Source organism: Bombina bombina, chromosome 10, assembly GCF_027579735.1.
Source record: "Bombina bombina isolate aBomBom1 chromosome 10, aBomBom1.pri, whole genome shotgun sequence".
Classification (NCBI taxonomy): domain Eukaryota; kingdom Metazoa; phylum Chordata; class Amphibia; order Anura; family Bombinatoridae; genus Bombina; species Bombina bombina.
This window is the reverse complement of record NC_069508.1, coordinates 174,432,787-174,450,481: the sequence shown is the minus strand read 5'-3', so window position 1 is coordinate 174,450,481 and position 17,695 is coordinate 174,432,787. Positions and strand designations below refer to the sequence as shown.

The 17,695-nt window shown below is 37.5% G+C and overlaps 1 protein-coding gene across 1 annotated transcript in view; it reads left to right on the top strand.

Annotated features, from left to right (window-relative positions):
• The first annotated feature begins 483 nt into the window (after positions 1 to 483).
• Positions 484 to 17,695, top strand: part of LOC128640780 (cytochrome P450 4B1-like) — a 71,749-nt gene continuing 54,537 nt past the window's right edge. Inside the window, exons 1-2 of the mRNA XM_053693201.1 lie at positions 484 to 672; positions 8,510 to 8,654. Coding sequence (XP_053549176.1) covers positions 484 to 672; positions 8,510 to 8,654 — 334 coding nt within the window. The remainder of the gene's footprint in view (positions 673 to 8,509; positions 8,655 to 17,695) is intronic.

Here is a 17,695-nt window from a genome sequence, read left to right as displayed (position 1 = left end):
TTGTTGTACAGGGGATACAGTTAGTGCAGTTTATCCTTACACTGATCAGCACTGTGTTGTACAGGGGATACAGTTAGTGCAGTTGATCCTTACACTGATCAGCACTGTGTTGTACAGGGGATATGGTTAGTGCAGTTTATCATTACACTGATCAGCACTGTGCTGTACAGGGGATACAGTTAGTGCAGTTTATCCTTAACACTTTTTAGCACTATTTTGTACAGGGGATGCAGTTAGTGCAGTTTCGCCTTACACTGACCAGCACTGTGTTGTACAGGGGATACGGTTAGTGCAGTTTCGCCTTACACTGATCAACACTGTATAGTACAGGGGATAGCGTAAGTGCAGTTTATCCCCACTAGGTGGGGCTGCAGCGTGTCTCTTCTTGTGCTAATCAAAAGATGCTCATGTATCAGGTTCTTCCAGCCTGTAATTGAGGTTACTGGGTGGGAGCAGTTACATGTGCTCTGGGGGCCACACACAATGGCTTCGTTGCTGGAGTCCCTGTGTTGTGTGGATGTGTATAGGATTCTTCACCTTGTTGCTGTCTTTTGTTTGTCTGTGGTGCTGCTGAAGGTCATCCAGCTACACCAGAGGAGAGAGACACTAAAGAGAGCCTTGGAGCCTTTCCCAGGACCTGCCAGCCCCAGTCTGTATGGGCAAGTACATGAGGTAGGAGCCATGTAACAGAATGTTGTGAGTGCCACTGGAATGCTAAGTGAATGTCCTGCTGATAACTGATTTCTATTTATAACGCACCAATAATCTTATAGATGACAATACAGTCATGCTATTGTAATACAGAAATGCTATGACAATACAGTATACAGACATGCTATGGTAATACATACATGCTATGGTAATACAGACATGCGATGACAATACAGTATACAGGCATGCTATGACAATAAAGACAAGCTATGGTAATACAGACATGCTATGACAATACAGTATACAGGCATGCTATGACAATACAGACATGCTATGGTAATACAGACATGCTATGACAATACAGTATACAGACATGCTATGACAATACAGTATACAGGCATGCTATGACAATAAAGACAAGCTATGGCAATACAGACATGCTATGACAATACAGTATACAGGCATGCTATGACAATACAGACATGCTATGGTAATACAGACATGCTATGACAATACAGTATACAGACATGCTATGACAATACAGACATTCTATGGCAATACAGACATGCTATGACAATACAGACATGCTATGGCAATACAGGCATGATATGACAATACAGACATGCTATGACAATACAGGCATGCTATGACAATACAGACATACTATGGCAATACTGAACAGGATACAGACATGCTATGACAATACAGACACGCTATGACAATACAGACATGCTGCTATGACAATACAGACACGCTATGAAAATACAGACACGCTGCTATGACAATACAGACATGCTATGACAATACAGTATACAGACATGCTATGACAATACAGTATACAGACATGCTATGACAATACAGACATGCTATGACAATACAGTATACAGACATGCTATGACAATACAGACATGCTGCTATGACAATACAGACACGATATGACAATACAGACATGCTGCTATGACAATACAGACATGCTATGACAATACCGTATACAGACATGCTATGACAATACAGGCATGCTATGACAATACAGACATGCTGTGGCAATACAGTATACAGAGATGCTATGACAATACAGTATACAGACATGCTATGGCAATACAGTATACAGACATGCTATGACAATACAGTATACAGACATGCTATGACAATACAAAACTGTTTATCAGATGTGTTTATTTAAAGATGACTTGTACAACATAAGGCACAGAGCTACAGTGTGCCCCCCCAATGCCCCCCCCCAATGCATTTTCCATGACCCTCAACCCTCCAGACATAATACTATATGGCTTAGATTTGGAGTTTTGCGTTAGAAGGGGTGCGTTAGCTACGCATGCTTTTTTTTGGCCGCACCTTTTAAATACCGCTGGTATTTAGAGTTCACAGAAGGGCTGCGTTAGGCTCCAAAAAGGGAGCGTAGAGCATAATTTACCGCCACTGCAACTCTAAATACCAGCGGTGCTTACGGACGCGGCCAGCTTCAAAAACGTGCTCGTGCACGATTCCCCCATAGGAAACAATGGGACAGTTTGAGCTGAAAAAAACCTAACACCTGCAAAAAAGCAGCTACTATAATACAGTTATTAACCCCTAATCCGCCTCACTCCCGCATCAATAACCCTATAAGAAATAGTATTAACCCCTAATCCGCCTCACTCCCGCATCAATAACCCTATAAGAAATAGTATTAACCCCTAATCTGCCCTCCCTAACATCGCCGACACCTAACTTCAATTATTAACCCCTAATCTGCCGACCGGACCTCACCGCTACTATAATAAATGTATTAACCCCTAAAGCTAAGTCTAACCCTAACACTAACACCCCCCTAAGTTAAATATAATTTTATTCTAACGAAAAAAAATAATTCTTATTAAATAAATTATTCCTAGTTAAAGCTAAATACTTACCTGTAAAATAAACCCTAATATAGCTACAATATAACGAATAATTATATTGTAGCTATTTTAGGATTAATATTTATTTTACAGGCAACTTTGTATTTATTTTAACCAGGTACAATAGCTATTAAATAGTTAATAACTATTTAATAGCTACCTAGTTAAAATAATTACAAAATTACCTGTAAAATAAATCCTAACCTAAGTTACAATTAAACCTAACACTACACTATCAATAAATTAATTACATACAAATACCTACAATTATCTACAATTAAACCTAACACTACACTATCAATACATTAATTACATACAAATACCTACAAATAAATACAATTAAATAAACTAACTAAAGTACAAAAAATAAAAAAGAACTAAGTTACAAAAAATAAAAAAATATTTACAAACATTAGAAAAATATTACAACAATTTTAAACTAATTACACCTACTCTAAGCCCCCTAATAAAATAACAAAGCCCCCCCAAAATAAAAAAAATGCCCTACCCTATTCTAAAATTAAAATAGAAAAGCTCTTTTACCTTACCAGCCCTTAAAAGGGCCATTTGCGGGGCATGCCCCAAAGAATTCAGCTCTTTTGCCTGGAAAAAAACACATACAATACCCCCCCCAACATTACAACCCACCACCCACATACCCCTAATCTAACCCAAACCCCCCTTAAATAAACCTAACACTAAGCCCCTGAAGATCTTCCTACCTTATCTTCACCACACCGGGTACCACCGATCCGTCCTGGCTCCGATGTCTTGATCCAAGCCCAAGCGGGGGGCTGAAGACATCCATCCTCCGGCTGAAGTCTTGATCCAAGCGGCGGCTAAAGAAGTCCATCTTCGAGCAGAAGTCTTCATCCTATCTGGGCAGAAGAGGACATCTGGACCGGCAAACATCTTCATCCAGGCGGCATCTTCTATGTTCTTCCATCCGATGAGCTTGCATTCTATTGGCTGTTCTGATCAGCCAATAGAATGTGAGCTCAATCTGATTGGCTGATCCAATCAGCCAATCGGATTAAACTTGAATCTGATTGGCTGATTCCATCAGCCAATCAGAATTTTCCTACCTTAATTCCGATTGGCTGATAGAATCCTATCAGCCAATCGGAATTTGAGGGACGCCATCTTGGATGACGTCCCTTAAAGGAACCTTCATTCGTCTAGTCGTCGGAAGAAGAGGATGGATCCGCGCTGGAGGTCTTCAAGATGAGCCGCTCGTCATCGGATGGAAGAACATAGAAGATGCCGCCTGGATGAAGATGTTTGCCGGTCCAGATGTCCTCTTCTGCCCGGATAGGATGAAGACTTCTGCCTGAAGATGGACTTCTTTAGCCGCCGCTTGGATCAAGACTTCAGCTGGAGGATGGATGTCTTCAACCCCCGCTTGGGCTTGGATCAAGACATCGGAGCCAGGACGGATCGGTGGTACCCGGTGTGGTGAAGATAAGGTAGCAAGATCTTCAGGGGCTTAGTGTTAGGTTTATTTAAGGGGGGTTTGGGTTAGATTAGGGGTATGTGGGTGGTGGATTGTAATGTTGGGGGGGTATTGTATGTTTTTTTTCCAGGCAAAAGAGCTGAATTCTTTGGGGCATGCCCCTCTAATGGCCCTTTTAAAGGCTGGTAAGGTAAAAGAGCTTTTCTATTTTAATTTTAGAATAGGGTAGGGCATTTTTTTATTTTGGGGGGCTTTGTTATTTTATTAGGGGCTTAGAGTAGGTGTAATTAGTTTTAAATTGTTGTAATATTTTTCTAATTTTTGTAAATATTTTTTTATTTTTTGTAACTTAGTTCTTTTTTATTTTTTGTACTTTAGTTAGTTTATTTAATTGTATTTATTTGTAGGTATTTGTATGTAATTAATTTATTGATAGTGTAGTGTTAGGTTTAATTGTAACTTAGGTTAGGATTTATTTTACAGGTCATTTTGTAATTATTTTAACTAGGTAGCTATTAAATAGTTATTAACTATTTAATAGCTATTGTACCTGGTTAAAATAAATACAAAGTTGCCTGTAAAATAAATATTAATCCTAAAATAGCTACAATATAATTATATTGTAGCTATATTAGGGTTTATTTTACAGGTAAGTATTTAGCTTTAAATAGGAATAATTTATTTAATAAGATTTAATTTATTTCGTTAGAATAAAATTATATTTAATTTAGGGGGGAGTTAGTGTTAGACTTAGCTTTAGGGGTTAATACATTTATTAGAGTAGCGGTGAGGTCCGGTCAGCAGATTAGGGGTTAATAATTGTAGTTAGGTGTCGGCGATGTTAGGGAGGGCAGATTAGGCGTTAACAATATTTCTTATAGGGTTATTGAGGCGGGAGTGAGGCAGATTAGGGGTTAATACATTTATTATAGTAGCGGTGAGGTCCGGTCAGCAGATTAGGGGTTAATTATTGTAGGTAGCTGGCGGCGACGTTGTGGGGGGCAGATTAGGGGTTAATAAATATAATATAGGGGTCGGCGGTGTTAGGGGCAGCAGATTAGGGGTACATAAGTATAACGTAGGTGGCGGCGGTGTGCGGTCGGCAGATTAGGGGTTAAAAAAAATTAATACAGTGGCGGCGATGTGGGGGGACCTCGGTTTAGGGGTACATAGGTAGTTTATTGGTGTTAGTGTACTTTAGACCACAGTAGTTAAGAGCTTTATGAACCGGCGTTAGCCCAAAAAGCTCTTAACTCCTGTTTTTTTTCTGCGGCTGGAGTTTTGTCGTTAGATTTCTAACGCTCACTTCAGCCAAGACTCTAAATACCAGCGTTAGAAAGATCCCATTGAAAAGATAGGATACACAATTGGCGTAGGGGGATCTGCTGTATGGAAAAGTCGCGGCTGGAAAGTGAGCGTCAGACCCTTTCCTGACTGACTCCAAATACCAGCGGGCGGTAAAAACCAGCATTAGGACCCCCTAACGCTGGTTTTGACGGCTACCGCAAAACTCTAAATCTATGCGTATGTGTCTGAACAGGAGGGTGAATTTTAATTTAATATTAAAATCACGATTCCACTTCATGCAGAAAATTTGCATTAATGTAGATACTGGAGTAAAAAAATGGAGGCGATAATATAAGTGTGTATATCTGGGGCTTACAATAACTCACATTACTGCACTATGCTGTAAAGCAAATAGCCAAAATAAGGGACATAACAGTATTATTTCTTGTGTTTTTGTATATGTTGCTAAATGCATTGTATTGCAAAAGATCTATATACAAAATGTCTTAAAAGATTATAGCATTGTTAGCACACTATAGGTGTTGTAAATCAATAACAATCCAGGGACACACCACTTGAATACCATTTTAAATATGTATGCATAATGCCAGAGGCCAGATGTAAATGAGTTTGTGCACAACTTTAAGAAATCACTATGTATCATGTATCTTTAGTCTAGCAAGTAGCTTGCACAGTTAAAGTGCAGCATATTTAAAGAGACATGAACCCCATTTTTTTTCTTTCTTTATTAAGACGGAGCAAACAATTTTAAATAACTGTTTAATTTAATTCTATTATATATTTTGCTTTATTGTCTTAGTACTCTTTATTGAAGGAGAAGCAATGCAATACACATCAGTAAGCCAATGACAAGATGCATATATGTTCAGCTATCAATCAACAGTTAGCTCCCTGCTCTTAGCCTACCTAAGTATGCTTTTCAACAAGGCATACCAAAAGAACAAATCAAATTACATAATAGAAATAAATAGGAAAGTTGTTTAAAATGATATGTTCATTTGAAAAATTAAAGAAATATTTTGGGTTTCATATCCCTTTAAAGGGACTCTCTAGTGTAAAAATAAAATGGTCTATTATGTCAAAACAATTTCCCAAGTAGTTAAACACATAGTAAATGTCATGCAACCTGGCACAGTACTTTGTTGCACCAGATAAGGATATGGACAATGAACCAATCAGGAACGGTATACATACATAGCCTCAAATCAATGGCTGTATTCTAACCTGGAATATCACAGGAGCATACAAGTTGCATAACTTTAACTATGTATTTAACCTCTCTTTAGAAGTTAAAAACATACACCTAGATTACAAGTTTTGCGCTATAGAGGGTGTGAAATGAACGGAACAAAAGTTGCTTTAGTTCACCCTCCATATCGCTGCCATTACAAGTTTCTAGAAAGTCGCCTTGTGCGTGCGATACGGTGGCGACAAGCTCCCAACCACAGAAAATCCAAGGGCTGCTTTAACATGCTCGTGCATGCTTTCCTCATAGCTTTCATCCTATTGGCTGGTTTGAACAGCCAATAGGATCTCAGTAGCTCTTATCCTATTGGCTGATTTGAATTTAAAAAATCAAATCAGCCAATAGGAATGCAAGGGACGCCATTTTCAAAAGGCTCCCTTGCATTGAAGATTCAGTGTACGGCAGCGACCGTATGAAGGATGGATGTCTGGACTTCAGAAACTGTAAATGGATCGTCAGGGGTTAGTTTTAGGTTTTTTTAAACTTTTTTTGAGTGTTTTTTTTATATTAGGGTTTGGGCTTTTTTAAAAGAGCTAAATGCCCTTTAGTTAGGTTTTTTATTTTGGAGGGTTTGGGTTTTACTGTTGGGGGTCTTTGTATTTTTTCAGGCAAAAGAGCTGATTTCTTTAGGGCAATGCCCTACAAAATGCCCTTTTAAGGGCTATTGGTAGTTTATTGTAGGCTAGGTTTTTTTTATTTTTATAGGGCTATAAGATTAGGTGTAATTGTTTTTATTTTGGATAATTTCGTTTGTTATTTTATGTAATTTAGTATTTTTAATTTTTTTTTAATTTTAGACTTTTTTTAGACATTTGTTTAGTAGTGTTAGTTTTTTTTAATATGTAATTTAGTTTATTTAATTGGTAGTTATTTTAATTTTAGTATAATAGTAATGTTCGGTTAATTGTTAGTTTAAACTTGTTTTTTTTAATTTCACAGGTAAGTTTTTATTTATTTTAAGACAGGGATATTGTAATTTTTATTTAAAGTTAGGGGGTTGTTAGGTTTAGTGGTTAATAGTTTAATTTAGTATTTTGCGATGTGGGGGGCTGGCAGTTTAGGGGTTAATAGGTTTATTTAGTGGCGGTGATGTGGGAGGCCAGAGGTTTAGGGGTTAATAACTTTATTATAGTGGTGGCGATCAGGGAAAGGCGGAATAGGGGTTAATAACTTTTATTAGTGGCGGTAATGTCTGGTGCGGCAGATTAAGGGTTAATAGGTTTAATATAGTGTTTGCAATGCGGGAGGGCGGCGGAATAAGGGTTACTAGGTAGTTTATGGGTGTTAGTGTACTTTGTAACATTTTAGTTATGAGTTTTGTGTAACAGTTTTGTTGCGCAAAACTCATAACTACAGCTCTCAGATAGCGCAACGGATCGTGTCGGTATAGACTGTAACGCAAGTATTTTAGCCTCACCGCACAACTTGTAATACCGCGGTGCGCTATGGAAATCCCACGCAAAAACTTAATTTTTTTGAGTGCGGGATTGACATTGCGTTACAGGCTAAAATGCTTGCGGTATAGCTATACCGACAAGACTCGTAATGGCTACATTACGGTTTTTATGCTGAAATGGCCATTTTTTTCAGCGTTAAAACCGTAACGCAAAACTCGTAATCTAGGTGATAATAAATAAAGTGCTTTTCTTTTTTTTTTTAAATGTTGTAACAAAATAGAAAATTTTATTTTCAAGCTAGAACAACATCCCTTTAAAGATTCAGATGTAACTCCAGTATTTCTGCGAAGAGTGAAAAAGGGTAAATTGCAGAGGAATAGCTCGTAAAATGATGAATGGATCTTACATTTTCTTATTTTTCTATGCTTAATTAAAAATTATATTTCATTTTGACTTGAATGTCCTTTTATGTAAATATTTACAATTCTGCATTGTGAATTGATATATTGGTTCTTTATGGATACATTATAATGATAAATATAACTGTTTTCTGCAGTTACACTGGGATGGATATGATCTGGACACATTGCATAGCTGGTCATTACAATACCCATTTGCCAACCCTGTGTGGTTTGGAAAGTTTACTGTTTACTTAAACATCACTCACCCAGAATATGCCAAGACTTTACTATCCAGGACAGGTAACGCAATCATGAACTGGTCAACAGCTTTATTGAAGTTTGATGCAAAAATGTAATTGTGAATAAAACACAAATAATTAATATACTGAATAAAAACCTAGCTGATATGAATAGAAACATGTTTCTGTTTATTCACATCTGTCATGCTTAAGTTAAGAGCCGCACAATGTCCTAAAGGGTTATAAACACAGGGTTTCTTTCCTTAAACAAATAGCTCCCTTTGTCTTCCATAGCGGGCTTTGATGTCCACTCCAGGGGGTGGCTGGTGTGCAGAAGGAAGCAAAAATATACTCCTCATTATAAAGGAAATACTTTCCTGCTTCATGTTAGTGGCCACTTGACTTTTTGTGTATCACAGAGTTGATGTATAAATGTAAATTTGTTAACCCATTAGACAAGCAGTGGGTACGATGCCCCTACCCTAACTTGGCTTTCTAGTGAAACTTTAAACATGATACCAAAATGTTGAAGCACTTGAAATTGATGTAGCATGGCTGTAAAAAGCTGACTAGAAAATATCACCTGAACATCTCTATGTAAAAAAGGAAGATATTTACCTCAAAATGTCCTAAAGGTATTCACACCCCATTGTAAAGGGACTTTAAACAGCTAATCAGGATACTAGTCCCAGGACTTGCAAGGGAGAGTGCATCTTGCATGTGCAGGTACAGCCATGTTATTTTCCTATTCAGTTTAAGGAAGTTTACTATGAAATCTCATGAGATTTAACAACGTTTGAGTGAAATCTCATGAGATCACAGCAAAGCAATGCATGACCCCAGCACTGCTGATGCTGATTGGCTATTTTTTTTCTTTAAACTTGCAACTGGACAGCAGCTGATGTATAACTGTTCACAGAGCACTTACTCGTGTGAGCTGAAGAAATTGTAAGGTAAAATATCTTCCCTCCTTACATAGAGATGTTCAAGTGATATTTTCATATCAGCATTTTGCAGTTATGTAGCATCACATTTTACTGATTTAGCTTATGAGTATTATATCCCTTTAAAGCTGTGCATGCATGTACACATCATTATTAACAGCTTCTAAACGAGCAGGCCATGTGACCCTCTAGGAGTAACTTGGTTAAAGGGACATGAAAACCAAAATCTTTCTTTCATAATTCAGATAGAGAATACAATTTTAAAAAAAGTTTCCAATTTACTTTTATTAGCATATTTGCTTTGTTCTCTTGTAATTCTTTGTTGAAGAGATAGCTAGATAGGTACCATGCACATGTCTGAAGTACTACAAGGCAGGAAATAGTGCTGCCATCAAATGCTCTTGCTAATGTATAACATTAGTACTACATGACAGGAAATAGTGCTGCCATCTAGTGCTCTTGCTTATGTATAACATTAGTACTACATGACAGGAAATAGTGCTGTTATCTAGTGCTCTTGCTAATGTATAACATTAGTACTACATGACAGGAAATAGTGCTGCCATCTAGTGCTCTTGCTTATGTATAACATTAGTACTACATGACAGGAAATAGTGCTGCCATTTAGTGCTCTTGCTAATGTATAACATTACTACTGCATGACAGGAATGAAAGGAATTAGTGCTTCCATCTAGTGCTCTTGCTAATGTATAACATTAGTACTACATGACAGGAAATAGTGCTGCCATCTAGTACTCTTGCTAATGTATAACATTAGTACTACATGACAGGAAATAGTGCTGCCATCTAGTGCTCTTGCTAATGTATAACATTAGTACTGCATGACAGGAAATAGTGCTGCCATCTAGTACTCTTGCTTATGTATAACATTAGCACTACATGACAGGAAATAGCGCTGCCATCTAGTGCTCTTGCTTATGTATAACATTAGTACTACATGACAGGAAATAGTGCTGCCATCTAGTGCTCTTGCTAATGTATTACATTAGTACTACATGAAAGGAAATAGTGCTGCCATCTAGTACTCTTGCTAATGTATAACATTAGTACTACATAACAGGAAATTGTGCTGCCATCTAGCGTTCTTGCTAATGTATAACATTAGTACTACATGGCAGGAAATAGTGCTGCCATCTAGTGCTCTTGCTAATGTATAACATTAGTACTACATGACAGGAAATAGTGCTGCCATCTAGTGCTCTTGCTAATGTATAACATTAGTATTGCATAACAGGAAATAGTGCTGCCATCTAGTGCTCTTGCTAATGTATAACATTAGTACTACATGACAGAAAATAGTGCTGTCATCAAGTGCTCTTGCTAATGTATAACATTAGTACTACATGACAGGAAATAGTGCTGCCATCTAGTGCTCTTGCTAATGTATAACATTAGTACTGCATGACAGGAAATAGTGCTGCCATCTAGTGTTCTTGCTAATGAATAACATTAGCACTACATGACAGGAAATAGTGCTGCCATCTAGTGCTCTTGCTAATGTATAAGATTAGTACTACATGACAGGAAATAGTGCTGCCATCTAGTGCTCTTGCTAATGTATAACATTAGTACTACATAACAGGAAATAATGCTGCCATCTAGTGCTCTTGCTAATGTATAACATTAGTATTGCATAACAGGAAATAGTGCTGCCATCTAGTGTTCTTGCTAATGAATAACATTAGTACTACATGACAGGAAATAGTGCTGTCATCTAGTGCTCTTGCTTATGTATAACATTAGTACTACATGACAGGAAATAGTGCTGCCATCTAGTGCTCTTGTTAATGTATAACATTAGTACTACATGACAGGAAAAAGTGCTGCCATTAGTACTACATGACAGGAAATAGTGCTGCCATCTAGTGCTCTTGCTAATGTATAACATTAGTACTACATGACAGGAAATAGTGCTGCCATCTAGTGCTCTTGCTAATGTATAACATTAGTACTACATGACAGGAAATAGTGCTGCCATCTAGTGCTCTTGCTTATGTATAACATTAGTACTACATGACAGGAAATAGTGCTGCCATCTAGTGCTCTTGCTAATGTATAACATTAGTACTACATGACAGGAAATAGTGCTGCCATCTAGGGCTCTTGCTAATGTATAACATTAGTACTACATGACAGGAAATAGTGCTGCCATCTAGTGCTCTTGCTAATGTATAACATTAGTACTACATGACAGGAAATAGTGCTGCCATCTAGTGCTCTTGCTAATGTATAACATTAGTACTACATGACAGGAAATAGTGCTGACATCTAGTGCTCTAGCTAATGTATAACATTATTACTACATGAGAGGAAATAGTGCTACCATCTAGTGCTCTAGCTAATGTATAACATTAGTACTACATGACAGGAAATAGTGCTGCCATCTAGCGCTCTTGCTAATGTATAACATTAGTACTACATGACAGGAAATAGTGCTGCCATCTAGCGCTCTTGCTAATGTAAAACATTAGTACTACATGACAGGAAATAGTGCTGCCATCTAGCGCTCTTGCTAATGTATAACATTAGCACTACATGACAGGAAATAGTGCTGCCATCTAGTGCTCTTGCTTATGTATAACATTTGTACTACATGACAGGAAATAGTGCTGCCATCTAGTGCTCTTGCTTATGTATTACATTAGTGCTATATGACAGGAAATAGTGCTGCCATCTAGTGCTCTTGCTAATGTATAACATTAGTACTACATGACAGGAAATAGTGCTGCCATCTAGTGCTCTTGCTTATGTATAACATTTGTACTACATGACAGGAAATAGTGCTGCCATCTAGTGCTCTTGCTTATGTATAACATTTGTACTACATGACAGGAAATAGTGCTGCCATCTAGTGCTCTTGCTTATGTATTACATTAGTACTACATGACAGGAAAAAGTGCTGCCATCTAGTACTCTTGCTTATGTATAACATTAGTACTACATGACAGGAAATAGTGCTGCCATTTAGTACTCTTGCTAATGTATAACATTACTACTGCATGACAGGAATGAAAGGAATTAGTGCTTCCATCTAGTGCTCTTGCTAATGTATAACATTAGTACTACATGACAGGAAATAGTGCTGCCATCTAGTGCTCTTGCTAATGTATAACATTAGTACTGCATGACAGGAAATAGTGCTGCCATCTAGTACTCTTGCTTATGTATAACATTAGCACTACATGACAGGAAATAGCGCTGCCATCTAGTGCTCTTGCTTATGTATAACATTAGTACTACATGACAGGAAATAGTGCTGCCATCTAGTGCTCTTGCTAATGTATTACATTAGTACTACATGAAAGGAAATAGTGCTGCCATCTAGTGCTCTTGCTAATGTATAACATTAGTACTACATAACAGGAAATTGTGCTGCCATCTAGCGCTCTTGCTAATGTATAACATTAGTACTACATGGCAGGAAATAGTGCTGCCATCTAGTGCTCTTGCTAATGTATAACATTAGTACTACATGACAGGAAATAGTGCTGCCATCTAGTGCTCTTGCTAATGTATAACATTAGTATTGCATAACAGGAAATAGTGCTGCCATCTAGTGCTCTTGCTAATGTATAACATTAGTACTACATGACAGAAAATAGTGCTGTCATCTAGTGCTCTTGCTAATGTATAACATTAGTACTACATGACAGGAAATAGTGCTGCCATCTAGTGCTCTTGCTAATGTATAACATTAGTACTGCATGACAGGAAATAGTGCTGCCATCTAGTGTTCTTGCTAATGAATAACATTAGCACTACATGACAGGAAATAGTGCTGCCATCTAGTGCTCTTGCTAATGTATAAGATTAGTACTACATGACAGGAAATAGTGCTGCCATCTAGTGCTCTTGCTAATGTATAACATTAGTACTACATAACAGGAAATAGTGCTGCCATCTAGTGCTCTTGCTAATGTATAACATTAGTATTGCATAACAGGAAATAGTGCTGCCATCTAGTGTTCTTGCTAATGAATAACATTAGTACTACATGACAGGAAATAGTGCTGTCATCTAGTGCTCTTGCTTATGTATAACATTAGTACTACATGACAGGAAATAGTGCTGCCATCTAGTGCTCTTGTTAATGTATAACATTAGTACTACATGACAGGAAATAATGCTGCCATTAGTACTACATGACAGGAAATAGTGCTGCCATCTAGTGCTCTTGCTAATGTATAACATTAGTACTACATGACAGGAAATAGTGCTGCCATCTAGTGCTCTTGCTAATGTATAACATTAGTACTACATGACAGGAAATAGTGCTGCCATCTAGTGCTCTTGCTTATGTATAACATTAGTACTACATGACAGGAAATAGTGCTGCCATCTAGTGCTCTTGCTAATGTATAACATTAGTACTACATGACAGGAAATAGTGCTGCCATCTAGGGCTCTTGCTAATGTATAACATTAGTACTACATGACAGGAAATAGTGCTGCCATCTAGTGCTCTTGCTAATGTATAACATTAGTACTACATGACAGGAAATAGTGCTGCCATCTAGTGCTGTTGCTAATGTATAACATTAGTACTACATGACAGGAAATAGTGCTGACATCTAGTGCTCTAGCTAATGTATAACATTATTACTACATGAGAGGAAATAGTGCTACCATCTAGTGCTCTAGCTAATGTATAACATTAGTACTACATGACAGGAAATAGTGCTGCCATCTAGCGCTCTTGCTAATGTATAACATTAGTACTACATGACAGGAAATAGTGCTGCCATCTAGCGCTCTTGCTAATGTATAACATTAGTACTACATGACAGGAAATAGTGCTGCCATCTAGCGCTCTTGCTAATGTATAACATTATCACTACATGACAGGAAATAGTGCTGCCATCTAGTGCTCTTGCTTATGTATAACATTTGTACTACATGACAGGAAATAGTGCTGCCATCTAGTGCTCTTGCTTATGTATTACATTAGTACTATATGACAGGAAATAGTGCTGCCATCTAGTGCTCTTGCTAATGTATAACATTAGTACTACATGACAGGAAATAGTGCTGCCATCTAGTGCTCTTGCTTATGTATAACATTTGTACTACATGACAGGAAATAGTGCTGCCATCTAGTGCTCTTGCTTATGTATAACATTTGTACTACATGACAGGAAATAGTGCTGCCATCTAGTGCTCTTGCTTATGTATTACATTAGTACTACATGACAGGAAAAAGTTCTGCCATCTAGTACTCTTGCTTATGTATAACATTAGTACTACATGACAGGAAATAGTGCTGCCATCTAGTGTTCTTGCTAATGTATAACATTATTAATACATGACAGGAAAAAGTGCTGCCATCTAGTGCTCTTGCTAATGTATAACATTAGTACTACATGTCAGGAAATAGTGCTGCCCTCTAGTGCTCTTGCTTATGTATAACATTAGTACTACATGACAGGAAATAGTGCTGCCCTCTAGTGCTCTTGCTTATGTATAACATTAGTACTACATGACAGGAAATAGTGCTGCCATCTAGTGCTCTTGCTAATGTATAACATTAGTATTACATAACAGGAAATAGTGCTGCCATCTAGTGCTCTTGCTAATGTATAACATTAGTACTACATGACAGGAAATAGTGCTGCCATCTAGTGCTCTTGCTAATGTATAACATTAGTACTACATGACAGGAAATAGTGATGCCATCTAGTGCTCTTGCTAATGTATAACATTAGTACTGCATGACAGGAAATAGTGCTGCCATCTAGTGCTCTTGCTTATGTATAACATTAGCACTACATGACAGGAAATAGCGCTGCCATCTAGTGCTCTTGCTTATGTATAACATTAGTACTACATGACAGGAAATAGTGCTGCCATCTAGTGCTCTTGCTAATGTATTACATTAATAGTACATGAAAGGAAATAGTGCTGCCATCTAGTGCTCTTGCTAATGTATAACATTAGTACTACATAACAGGAAATTGTGCTGCCATCTAGCGCTCTTGCTAATGTATAACATTAGTACTACATGACAGGAAATAGTGCTGCCATCTAGTGCTCTTGCTAATGTATAACATTAGTACTACATGACAGGAAATAGTGCTGCCATCTAGTGCTCTTGCTAATGTATAACATTAGTATTGCATAACAGGAAATAGTGCTGCCATCTAGTGTTCTTGCTTATGTATAACATTAGTACTACATGACAGGAAATAGTGCTGCCATCTAGTGCTCTTGCTAATGTATTACATTAGTACTACATGAAAGGAAATAGTGCTGCCATCTAGTGCTCTTGCTAATATATAACATTAGTACTACATAACAGGAAATAGTGCTGCCATCTAGCGCTCTTGCTAATGTATAACATTAGTACTACATGACAGGAAATAGTGCTGCCATCTAGTGCTCTTGCTAATGTATAACATTAGTACTACATGACAGGAAATAGTGCTGCCATCTAGTGCTCTTGCTAATGTATAAAATTAGTACTACATGACAGAAAATAGTGCTGTCATCTAGTGCTCTTGCTAATGTATAACATTAGTACTACATGACAGGAAATAGTGCTGCCATCTAGTGCTCTTGCTAATGTATAACATTAGTACTGCATGACAGGAAATAGTGCTGCCATCTAGTGTTCTTGCTAATGAATAACATTAGCACTACATGACAGGAAATAGTGCTGCCATCTAGTGCTCTTGCTAATGTATAAGATTAGTACTACATGACAGGAAATAGTGCTGCCATCTAGTGCTCTTGCTAATGTATAACATTAGTACTACATGACAGGAAATAGTGCTGCCATCTAGTGCTCTTGCTAATGTATAACATTAGTATTGCATAACAGGAAATAGTGCTGCCATCTAGTGTTCTTGCTAATGAATAACATTAGTACTACATGACAGGAAATAGTGCTGCCATCTAGTGCTCTTGCTTATGTATAACATTAGTACTACATGACAGGAAATAGTGCTGCCATCTAGTGCTCTTGTTAATGTATAACATTAGTACTACATGACAGGAAATAGTGCTGCCATCTAGTGCTCTTGCTAATGTATAACATTAGTACTACATGACAGGAAATAGTGCTGCCATCTAGTGCTCTTGCTTATGTATAACATTAGTACTACATGACAGGAAATAGTGCTGACATCTAGTGCTCTTGCTAATGTATAACATTAGTACTACATGACAGGAAATAGTGCTGCCATCTAGTGCTCTTGCTAATGTATAACATTAGTACTACATGACAGGAAATAGTGCTGCCATCTAGTGCTCTTGCTTATGTATAAAATTAGTACTACATGACAGGAAATAGTGCTGCCATCTAGTGCTCCTGCTAATGTATAACATTAGTACTACATGACAGGAAATAGTGCTGCCATCTAGTGCTCTTGCTAATGTATAACATTAGTACTACATGACAGGAAATAGTGCTGCCATCTAGTGCTCTTGCTAATGTATAACATTAGTACTACATGACAGGAAATAGTGCTGCCATCTAGTGCTCTTGCTAATGTATAACATTAGTACTACATGACAGGAAATAGTGCTGCCATCTAGTGCTCTTGCTAATGTATAACATTAGTACTACATGACAGGAAATAGTGCTGCCATCTAGTGCTCTTGCTAATGTATAACATTAGTACTACATGACAGGAAATAGTGCTGCCATCTAGTGCTCTTGCTAATGTATAACATTAGTACTACATGACAGGAAATAGTGCTGCCATCTAGGGCTCTTGCTAATGTATAACATTAGTACTACATGCCAGGAAATAGTGCTGCCATCTAGTGCTCTTGCTAATGTATAACATTAGTACTACATGACAGGAAATAGTGCTGCCATCTAGTGCTCTTGCTAATGTATAACATTAGTACTACATGACAGGAAATAGTGCTGACATCTAGTGCTCTTGCTAATGTATAACATTAGTACTACATGACAGGAAATAGTGCTACCATCTAGAGCTCTAGCTAATGTATAACATTAGTACTACATGACAGGAAATAGTGCTGCCATCTAGCGCTCTTGCTAATGTATAACATTAGTACTACATGACAGGAAATAGTGCTGCCATCTAGCGCTCTTGCTAATGTATAACATTAGTACTACATGACAGGAAATAGTGCTGCCATCTAGCGCTCTTGCTTATGTATAACATTT